The sequence below is a fragment of the Falco naumanni genome, chromosome 15 (genome assembly GCF_017639655.2).
Source record: "Falco naumanni isolate bFalNau1 chromosome 15, bFalNau1.pat, whole genome shotgun sequence".
NCBI lineage: Eukaryota > Metazoa > Chordata > Aves > Falconiformes > Falconidae > Falco > Falco naumanni.
In genome coordinates this window covers 1,451,941-1,461,975 of record NC_054068.1, presented here as the reverse complement: position 1 = coordinate 1,461,975, position 10,035 = coordinate 1,451,941, and the positions used below count along the sequence as shown (strand labels likewise).

The 10,035-nt window shown below is 70.2% G+C and overlaps 2 protein-coding genes across 6 annotated transcripts; both read left to right on the top strand.

Moving 5' to 3' along the window:
• The first annotated feature begins 497 nt into the window (after positions 1-497).
• Positions 498-5,042, top strand: TUBB3 (tubulin beta 3 class III). Its single transcript, XM_040615526.1, has 5 exons — positions 498-1,498; positions 2,299-2,464; positions 2,745-2,853; positions 3,361-3,471; positions 3,744-5,042. Exons 1-5 carry the CDS (start codon positions 558-560, stop codon positions 4,817-4,819), a joined length of 2,403 nt encoding a protein of 800 aa, XP_040471460.1. The 5' UTR covers positions 498-557; the 3' UTR covers positions 4,820-5,042.
• Positions 5,043-6,045: 1,003 nt separating this feature from the next.
• On the top strand, positions 6,046-9,941 carry DEF8 (differentially expressed in FDCP 8 homolog). 5 transcript variants are annotated; one of them, XM_040615457.1, is made up of 12 exons: positions 6,046-6,079; positions 6,255-6,371; positions 6,458-6,540; positions 6,809-6,958; positions 7,034-7,175; positions 7,259-7,423; positions 7,964-8,091; positions 8,397-8,510; positions 8,611-8,691; positions 8,783-8,923; positions 9,125-9,166; positions 9,405-9,941. In XM_040615457.1, the coding sequence occupies exons 2-12, from the start codon at positions 6,266-6,268 to the stop codon at positions 9,723-9,725; spliced, it is 1,473 nt and encodes a 490-aa protein (XP_040471391.1). In that variant the 5' UTR covers positions 6,046-6,079; positions 6,255-6,265; the 3' UTR covers positions 9,726-9,941. The 5 variants fall into 5 exon arrangements, with proteins under 5 accessions (XP_040471391.1, XP_040471394.1, XP_040471390.1 ...); XM_040615460.1 differs by lacking the exon at positions 6,046-6,079 and having other exon boundaries at positions 6,166-6,371; positions 8,834-8,923; XM_040615456.1 differs by lacking the exon at positions 6,046-6,079 and having other exon boundaries at positions 6,168-6,371.
• Positions 9,942-10,035: the final 94 nt, after the last annotated feature.

The following is a 10,035-nucleotide window of genomic DNA, read 5'->3' as shown; positions in this document are numbered from 1 at the left end:
GGGGGCCCCAAGGTGCACAGTCCCCCTGGGCATGGAGGGTCCCTATGGCACACAGCCATAGATGCATGCCCCAGAGGTGTGGGGAACCCCCCCAGGGCACGTGGGACCCCCAGGCACGTGGTGACCCCAAGCAGTTGGGCTCCCTAGGGCAATGCTGAGGGTCTGGCAGCCCCAGCCTCCGCAGCGGCTCCCCTCACTGCTGGGGTGCGGCCGTCACGCAGGTGCCCACCCTCCTCGGGAGGAGGAGCTGTGGGAGCCAGCTTTAAAGTGGGGCAGAGAAAGGGCCCTTTCTTCCCCATCACCCCGGGCCGGCAGGCGCGTGGCTGCGGGGACACCAGGCAGGGCTGGTGAGAGGGCAGCTGCGACTCTGGTCCTGGCAGCTGCCGGAGGTCCTGGCAGGCACATGGCATCCCTACCACGTCCCTAGGTGGTGGGACCCCCTGTCCCCAGTCCCTCTGCATCCCCTTGGCCTCGCTGCTGGGCACTGCGGAAGCACTGGTGGGGCACCACGAGGGCTCGCAGGTTCTGCAGGGGGCCGTGCGGCTGAGGCTGGGGCCATGTCGACGCTGGCCCCCCTGCGCCTGCTGCGCGAGCCCTGGAACGCCAGTGAGGGCAACCAGAGCAATGCCACGGCCGGGGCTGGTGGCGCCTGGTGCCAGGGGCTCGACATCCCCAATGAGCTCTTCCTTGTGCTGGGGCTGGTGAGCCTGGTGGAGAACCTGCTGGTGGTGGCCGCCATCCTGAAGAACAGGAACCTGCACTCGCCCACATACTACTTTATCTGCTGCCTGGCTGTCTCCGACATGCTGGTGAGCGTCAGCAACCTGGCGGAGACGCTCTTCATGCTGCTGATGGAGCACGGTGTGCTGGTGATCCACGCCAGCATCGTCCGCCACATGGACAACTTCATCGACATGCTCATCTGCAGCTCCGTTGTGTCTTCCCTCTCCTTCCTGGGGGTCATCGCTGTGGACCGCTACATCACCATCTTCTACGCCCTACGCTACCACAGCATCATGACGCTGCAACGGGCCGTGGTGACCATGGCCAGTGTCTGGCTGGCCAGCACTGTCTCCAGCACCATCTTCATCACCTACTACAACAACACCACCATCCTCCTCTGCCTCATCGGCTTCTTCCTCTTCATGCTGGTCCTCATGCTGGTGCTCTACATCCACATGTTCGCCCTGGCCCGCCACCACCTCCACAGCATCTCCAGCCAGCAGAAGCAGCCCACCGTCTACCGCAGCAGCAGCCTGAAGGGAGCTGTCACACTGACCATCCTCCTGGGCGTCTTCTTCATCTGCTGGGGGCCCTTCTTCTTCCACCTCATCCTCATCGTCACCTGCCCCACCAACCCCTTCTGCACCTGCTTCTTCAGCTACTTCAACCTCTTCCTCATCCTCATCATCTGCAATTCCGTGATCGATCCCCTCATCTACGCCTTCCGGAGCCAGGAGCTGCGGCGGACGCTGCGGGAGGTGGTGCTGTGCTCCTGGTAGGCAGCGGGACGCAGGTAATGGCACGGCCGCCCCCGCCCCGGGCCGCACGGACTGGACAGGACACGCCACGGGTCACCCCCCCCCCGCCCCGCCCGGCCCGCCCCGGCCCGGCCCGGGGGCTCCCGGTACTCCCGGTACCCAAAAAAAGGCTCTTTGCAGTGATGCTGTGCTGCCCCCGCCGAGCCGCAGGGGGGTCGGCCCTGCCCGGCACCAGCGTTCCTTCGAAGCTCAGTTGCTCCCGGTTGACGCCGTCAGGCCGCGGCCGCCTGCCCCGGGGCTGGAGCGGGGGGCACCGGCGGGGCGCCGGAGCGGCCGCGGGGCGGCGGGAGGCCGGTGCCGGGCGGGGGCGCGGGGGGCAGCCCCCAGAAACCCCCCCCGCCTCGCCGCCGCCTTTGTTCTCGGGCCGCGCCCGCCCCGGCCCCGTGGGGGCTCCCGGCTCCAGGGACCCCCGGGGCAGCCCCGCCGTGCCCCTCCGGTGGCGGGACGCGGGTTGGGGGGCTGGGGTGGTGGATGCGTGTCCCCCCGACCCGCCGCCCCGGGATGCTCCCGCCGTTCCTGCGCGGGCCCGCCGCCCCCCGCGGGTCCCGGGGTCCCCCCGCGCACGGGGGCGGCTGCCCCCGGCGGGTGCGGGTCCCCCCGTGCCCCGGGGTGCCCGACCGGGGCGGGGCGGGGCGGGGCGCGCGGCGGCGCCGGTGCCGCAGGGGCTGTTACAGCGCTGCGGCGGCGGCCGCCGATTGGCTGCGGGGCGGCGGTGACGTCAGCGGCCGGCCCGGTGCGGCGCGAGGTGCCTATAAAGGAGACGGCGGCGGCGGGGCCGCCCCCCGCGCTCCCGGTGCCGCTCCGCTCCGCTCCGGCTCCCGCTCCCGTCCCGGTCCCGCTCCGCTCCGCTCCGGCCCGGCAGCACCATGAGGGAGATCGTCCACATCCAGGCGGGGCAATGCGGCAACCAGATCGGCGCCAAGGTAACGGCAGCCCCGCCCCGCCGCTGCGGAGCCCAGCGGCGGACAAAGACCCCCACCCCACCCCCATCCCCGGTCCCCTCCCTTGCCCCCCCTCCCGCCGCACCGGGCGGACAAAGAGCCCCGCCCCCCCCATACACAACCCCCGGTGCCTTTGTCCGCCGCCGCCCTTCAGCACCGCGGACAGCGCTGCGGGCCGCCCCGCCGCCAGGGGGCGCCCCCCGCCCGCCCCGCCCGGCTCGGGGCGGGGCACGGCGCCCCCGCTGAGCCCCTGTACCCCCAGTTCTGGGAGGTGATCAGCGACGAGCACGGCATCGACCCCAGCGGCAACTACGTGGGGGACTCCGACCTGCAGCTGGAGCGCATCAGCGTCTACTACAATGAGGCCTCCTGTAAGCGACCACCCCCACGGAGCCCCTCCACCTCCGGACACTCCCCGGGCGGGGGGGGGGCGTCCCTTCTGCTCCCCCCCAAGCAGGCAGGTCCTGGGTGTGCTGGGGTGGGACAAGAGGCAGGTGGCCGCACCCACCCCGCAGGTTTAGGGGGGGCTTTGGAACCCAGCCCCGTGAGACCCCCGCTAGGGGGGAAGAAGGATGCACCCATCTCCATGGAACCCCCATGGTTTCGGGGGGACATGGCATGTGCACCCAGCCCCACGGGATCCCCATGGTCTGGGGAGGGACACCGACACGTGGGACCCCTGTGGTTTGGGGGGGACGCAATACATGCCCCCAGCCCCACAGGGACCCTGTGCTTGGGGGGGGGACACATGACCCATGCCCCATGGAACCCCAGGGTTTAGGGGGGACACAAGCCATGCTCCCACCCCAGTGGGACCCCCAGGGTGGGTGGGTGGGAGGGGAGCGGCAGGTCCCCTCCTGGCACAGGGTCTCTTGCAGCTCACAAGTACGTGCCTCGTGCCATCCTGGTGGACCTGGAGCCGGGGACGATGGACAGCGTGCGCTCAGGTGCCTTCGGCCACCTCTTCCGCCCAGACAACTTCATCTTCGGTAGGTCCCTGGGGGAGGGGGATGGCGTCACCCACGTCCCCGGACCCCTCATGGGCTGTCCCCGTCCCCGGGGCGCTAGATGGGTGCAACCCCACCTGCGCCGCGGGGCCGGCATGGCCGGCATGCTGCCAGCCCTTTGCAGTTGCTTCCCACCCCGCCCCAGCGTCAGATGTTGCCGATGCCGCCGGCAGCAGCGCCCCGTCCCCTCCCCGGCGTGGGCGCGGGGGTGCCGGCAGCCATCGGATGCCTCTTTTTTTCCCCCACCCCGGCAGGGCAGAGTGGGGCCGGGAACAACTGGGCCAAGGGACACTACACGGAGGGGGCCGAGCTGGTGGACTCGGTGCTGGACGTGGTACGGAAGGAATGTGAGAACTGCGACTGCCTGCAGGGCTTCCAGCTGACCCACTCGCTGGGCGGCGGCACCGGCTCCGGCATGGGCACCCTCCTCATCAGCAAGGTGCGAGAGGAGTATCCTGACCGCATCATGAACACTTTCAGCGTGGTGCCATCCCCCAAGGTGTCAGACACGGTGGTGGAGCCCTACAACGCCACGCTGTCCATCCACCAGCTGGTGGAGAACACGGATGAGACCTACTGCATCGACAACGAAGCCCTCTATGACATCTGCTTCCGCACCCTCAAGTTGGCCACCCCCACCTATGGCGACCTCAACCACCTCGTCTCAGCCACCATGAGCGGCGTCACCACCTCCCTCCGCTTTCCTGGCCAACTCAATGCTGACCTCCGCAAGCTGGCCGTCAACATGGTGCCCTTCCCCCGTCTCCACTTCTTCATGCCGGGCTTCGCCCCGCTGACAGCCCGCGGCAGCCAGCAGTACCGCGCCCTTACTGTCCCCGAGCTCACCCAGCAGATGTTTGATGCCAAGAACATGATGGCCGCCTGCGACCCCCGCCATGGCCGCTACCTCACCGTGGCCACTGTCTTCCGAGGCCGCATGTCCATGAAGGAGGTGGACGAGCAGATGCTGGCCATCCAGAGCAAGAACAGCTCCTACTTCGTGGAGTGGATCCCCAACAACGTCAAGGTGGCCGTCTGTGACATCCCTCCCCGGGGGCTCAAGATGTCCTCCACCTTCATTGGCAACAGCACAGCCATCCAGGAGCTCTTCAAACGCATCTCGGAGCAGTTCACGGCCATGTTCCGTCGCAAGGCCTTCCTCCACTGGTACACGGGTGAGGGGATGGACGAGATGGAGTTCACCGAGGCCGAGAGCAACATGAATGACCTGGTGTCCGAGTACCAGCAGTACCAGGATGCCACGGCCGAGGAGGAGGGCGAGATGTATGAGGACGACGAGGAGGAGTCGGAGGCGCAGGGCGCCAAGTGATGCCCGTCGCCTGCCGCCCGCAGCCCCCCAGCTTCGCGCTGCTGCACCCCCCGGGCCCCGGCCGGGCTGCCCCCACGTGCCCCTTCAGTGTCTCCTGACCCCGTCCCTCCTGAGCCGGCTCGGCCCCCTGCCCTCCCTTCCTGCCTCCCCCCCTTTTCGTTTTTTACTGGTTCGTGTCTATTATTTTTTTTGAATACTTAATAAATTTATTGCTGTCCAGGTACCACCTGTCTGCAGCTCCCGGGGGGGGACAGGACACACAGTACTGGGGGCACCTCGGGGGGCTCAGCCCCCCCTCCCCATTCCCATCAAGAGGCAGGGGGGCGGTTGGGGACCCACTGTGTGCCCCACAGACCCAGTGCCCTGGGGTGCAGGTGTCACCTTCCCTGGGTGTGGTGCCTGTGCCTTTGTCCCCACTGTCAACCCCCTCCACCTTGGGGCAGGGGCTGTCCCCTTCCCCATGCCAGGGCAGCGCTGGCCCTTTGTCACCCCCACCTGAGGTGGGGCCCAGACCCCGAGGTGCCCCCCCAGGGCTGAGCATGGGTCTGACTTCAGGGGCCCCCAGCTCCAGCCTGGGCACTGAGCCCCGGGGGGGGGGGGGGGGGGGGGGGGGCGCAAGAGCTAGGCTGGGCTGCCGCTCCCTCCCGGGGGCAGAGAGGAGGGGCTGGGGGCTCTGGGGCCAAGGCACCATTGGGATGGGGACTATGGGGTTGGGGGCTATTGGGATGGGGACTATGGGGCGAGGGGTTATAGGAACAAAGGGCTGGGGGCTCTGTGGCCAGGGTGCTATAGGGGTGGGGACTGTGGGGCTGGGGGCTATAGGGACAAAGGACTGTGGGGCTGGGTGCTCTGCAGCCAGCGCTATAGGGATGGCGATTATGGGTCTGGGGGCTCTGTGGCCAGGGTGCTATAGGGATGGGGCTGGGGGCTATAAGGACAAAGGACTGTGGGGCGGGGGGCTACAGGGACAAAGGACTGTGGGGCGGGGGGCTCTAGGGACCGGGAGCCGTGGGGCGGGGGTCTCTGGGGCGGGGAGCATGGAGCAGGGGGCAGGGGGTAGGAGGAGCCGGGGGGCCGTGCAGGCGGGTCCGGTCCCCGCGGCGCCGCCGCCGGTGTCCCCCCGCCCCACCCGCGGCGCGGCCCCCGCCCGGACGCTGCGCACTGCGCTCCTCCGGCCGGCAGGGGGCGGTAGCGCGGCGGGGCGGGGCTGGCGGGGGCGGGTCGCGGAGGGGCGGGGCTGGCGGCGGCGCGCGGCGGGCGGTGAGGGGGGGGCGCTGCCGGCCCAGGGCCCGCGCGGGGGGGGGCCGGGACCCCGCGGGGGGCTGCAGCGGGGCCGGAATGGGGGGGCCGTGGGCCGAGGCGGGCGGGGGGGCGGGGGCACGGGCCGGCCCACGCGTGCCCGCGGCCGGCTGAGGCGGTGCCCCGCGTCCCGCAGGGCAGGCGGCGATGGCGTACGACGAGCGGCTGGCCCGCTTTCGCCAGGCCCACCTCAACCCCTTCAACAAGGCCCCCGAGCAGCAGGAGCGGCCCGACGGGGGGGGCCCCGCCCCAGGTGGGTGCTGACCCCCCCCACCCTCTACCTGCCCCACGGCGGGGGCGGGCGGCGGTCCCAGCCCCCCCGCCCTCGGCCCGTTGCAGCCCGGCAGACGGAGCCGTGCCCCGGGGACCCCGAGGGTGCCCTGGACCTGGGCCTGGCCGAGGACCACTTCTCCCGGCCCGTGGTGAGTGGGGCTGGGGGCGGGCGGGGCGGGGAGCGGGCGTGCGGGTCTTGGGAAGGGGCGTGTGTGGGCTGGGGAGGGGGAGGTGGGGAGGGGTTGTCTGGCCTGGAGAGGGGGCATGTGGGGCTGGAGCGGGGGTGTATAGGGTGGGGAGAGAGGCGTGTGGGGCTGGAGAGGGGATGGATAGAGTGGGGAGGGGGGGGTGTGGGGCTGGGGAGGGGTGTGTGGGGTGGAGGGCCACCGACCCACCCGCCCCCCGCCGCTGCCGCAGGGCCTGATCCTGGCGCCGGACGTACAGCAGCTGCGGCAGGCCATCGAGGAGTGCAAGCGGGCCATCCTGGCGCTGCCCGAGCACTCTGAGCGCCAGAAGGACGCTGTGGTGCGGCTCATCCACCTCCGCCTCAAGCTGCAGGAGCTGAAGGTGGGGCCGGCACCAGGCCGGGGGGCTCTGTGGGGCTGGGGAGGGCGCAGCTCTCACACCCGCCCCCCTCCGCAGGACCCCAGCGAGGATGAGCCCAACATCCGGGTGGTCCTGGAGCATCGCTTCTACAAGGAGAAGAGCAAGAGTGTGAAGCAGATGTGTGACAAGTGCAGCACCATCATCTGGGGCCTCATCCAGACCTGGTACACCTGCACAGGTGGGGCCGGGACACCCCCCCCCCAGCCCCACATCCCCATCCCCCTGCTGACGGCTGCCCGTCTGTCTGTCCGGCGCCCCCAGGCTGCTACTACCGGTGCCACAGCAAGTGCCTGCCGCTGGTGAGCAAGCCCTGTGTGCGGGCCAAGGTCAGCCATCAGGCTGAGTACCAGCTCAGCATCTGCCCCGAGAGCGGGCTGGACAGCCAGGACTACCGCTGTGCCGAGTGCCGTGCCCCCGTCTCCCTCCGTGAGGCTGCGCCACCACGGCGGGGGGCTGGGGAACTGCTTGGGGCTGTGGGGCCGTGGGGCTAGGCGCCCCTGGGGAGCTCTGGGGGGTTGGGGGCAGGACAATGTGTGGGGCTGGGCTCCGTTGGCGACTGTGTGGGGCTGGGGGCTCTGGGGGCCTGGGGGCTAGGGCTGCCCGGGGTTGGGGGCTGTGGATGTGTGGGGCTGGGCTCCTTTGGGGACGGTGGGGGGCCAGGAACTGGGGGATGTGTGGGGCTGGGGGCTCTGGGGGCCTGGGGGCTAGGGCTGTCTGGGGCTGGGGGCTGTGAATGTGGGGGGCTGGGCTTCTCTGGGGGCTGCATGGGGCTGGGGGAACTGAAGGCTGGGGCGCTGTGTGGGGCTGGGAGCTGAAGGGCTCCATGGCACATGGGAAGGGGACATTGGGGTCCTGCTGTGTTCCCGGCTGCTGCTGTGTGTCCCACGGGGCTGCATGGCATGGGGCGGGCAGGGTGCGGTGCTGGTACATGTGCCAACATGTGTGCCGGCGTATGTGCCGCTGCAGGGGGGGTGCCCAGCGAGGCCCGGCAGTGCGACTACACCGGCCTCTACTACTGCAGCAGCTGCCACTGGAACGATCTGGCCGTCGTGCCCGCCCGTGCCATCCACAACTGGGACTTCGAGCCACGCAAGGTGCCTGTGGTGGGGGCTCAAGGGCACTGGAGGGACCATGACCCTGGTCATGGGGGTCCCTGGGGGCTGTGTCCCTGGGTGGAGGTCACTTGGAGGGCTGTGTCCCTGGTCATGGGGGTCCCTGGGGGCCGTGTCCCTGGGTAGGAGTCACTTGGGGGGCTATGTTGCTGATAATGGGGGTCCCTGGGGGCTGTGTCCCTGGTGATGGGGTCCCTGGGCAGTGGTGCCGAGGCTCCCCGGGATCGTGATGGTGGGGACAGCTGGGTGCCGGCGGGGTGATGGTGGCCCCAACCGCGGGTGGGCAGGTGTCACGCTGCAGCATGCGGTACCTGGCGCTGATGGTGTCGCGGCCGGTGCTGAAGCTACGGGAGATCAACCCGCTGCTCTTCAACTACGTGGAGGAGCTGGTGGAGATCCGGGTGAGTGCAGCAGGGTCTGCCCCTGCCACCGCCCTTTTCCCTGGCTTGGTCCCATTCCTGTCCCCATTCCCATCCCCGTTCCTGTCCCGTTTCCCTGCAGAAGCTGCGCCAGGACATCCTGCTCATGAAGCCCTACTTCATCACCTGCAAGGAGGCGATGGAGGCGCGGCTGCTGCTGCAGGTCAGGCCGCGTGGGCGGCCAAACTGGGAAGACCCTGGGATGGTGGGGGGACCTGGGACAGGCCTGATGGTGACAGGCTGTCCGCCTGCAGCTGCAGGACCGGCAGCACTTTGTGGAGAACGATGAGATGTACTCGCTGCAGGACCTGATCGACATCGAGGCCGGGCGCCTGAGCTGCTCCCTGACAGAGATCCACACGCTCTTTGCCAAGCACATCAAGCTGGACTGCGAGGTGAGCCGGCACCGGGGGGCAGACTCAGCCGTGACCCACGGCGTGGCTCCCGTGGGGCCAGCACCACGCGGCGGTGGAGGTGGCGGGGTCCCCGCTGAGCACCTTTGGGACCCTCTGCCCGCTCCCACCGTAGCGCTGCCAGGCAAAGGGCTTTGTCTGCGAGCTCTGCAAGGAGGGCGACGTGCTCTTCCCCTTCGACAGCCACACCTCCGTCTGCACCGACTGCTCCGCCGTCTTCCACCGGTACTGGCACCCACTGGAGGCAGCCGCTTCCCCCCCGGCCCGGTGATGTGGCAGTGGGCAGGGGGCACGTGGGTGGCACTGGAGCCAGGGCAGTGGGTGACCCAGGGTGGCCTGGTGGTGGGTGGGTGGCCGGGTGGTGGGATGACCGGGGGGGAGGGGTGGGGGGGGTGAAGGGGCAGTGGGTAGGTGACCTGACAGCGGAGTGATCCAGCGACCTGGCACTGTCCCCTCCCTGCAGGGACTGCTACTACGACAACTCCACCACCTGCCCCAAGTGCGCCCGGCTGAGCCTGCGCAAGCGGTCCCTCTTCCAGGACCCTGGCACAGAGGCAGAGCCCTGAGGGGGGGCCTCTGGCCCCACAGCTGCCCCACGGCTGTGTGGGGCTGGGGTGGCTCTGCGAGGCAGCTGGGACCACCTGCCCGTGGGGTCAGCAGCGCTGCGTGGGCCTGGACCCTGCGGTGGGGGGGGGCCGCTGCCGGTCCCCAGCCCCACGGGAGGTGCCAGGTCCCGGTTAACCGACATAGTGGGGACCACCCCAGGCTCTACGGGCTGCCCTAGGCCCGGGCCGGGCAGCACGGGGGGGCAGGGCCCCCCGCCAGCTCCAAACAGACACTACCGGGATAATGCTGGTGACTGCGGGGGGGAAACACCCGGTTCCCGCCCCCTGGCCGGGGCCGGGACCGAGCCCCCTGGGGCCGGGGCTGGGCCGGCGGGGCGGGGCCGCGGCCGCCCCGTCTTTCCTGTAGCATTAACGAGGCCTCTTTGCGCAACCCAGCACTCGTCTACCTGCTTTGGCTCGGCGGCGGCATCGGGGCCGGGGGCGCACCGGGGCCGGCGGGCGTGTGCGGTACCGGAGCCCGAGGCAGCG

Bases quoted from the DNA above. Each gene is read 5' to 3' on its own strand.
- DEF8 (XM_040615457.1), top strand. From the start codon at position 6,266: ATGGCGTACGACGAGCGGCTGGCCCGCTTTCGCCAGGCCCACCTCAAC. The intron at 6,372-6,457 runs GTGGGTGCTGAC...GGCCCGTTGCAG, and splicing joins CGGGGGGGGCCCCGCCCCAG to CCCGGCAGACGGAGCCGTGC. The intron at 8,511-8,610 runs GTGAGTGCAGCA...GTTTCCCTGCAG, and splicing joins AGGAGCTGGTGGAGATCCGG to AAGCTGCGCCAGGACATCCT.
- TUBB3 (XM_040615526.1), top strand. From the start codon at position 558: ATGTCGACGCTGGCCCCCCTGCGCCTGCTGCGCGAGCCCTGGAACGCC. The intron at 1,499-2,298 runs GTAGGCAGCGGG...GTGCCTATAAAG, and splicing joins GAGGTGGTGCTGTGCTCCTG to GAGACGGCGGCGGCGGGGCC. The intron at 2,465-2,744 runs GTAACGGCAGCC...CTGTACCCCCAG, and splicing joins GCAACCAGATCGGCGCCAAG to TTCTGGGAGGTGATCAGCGA.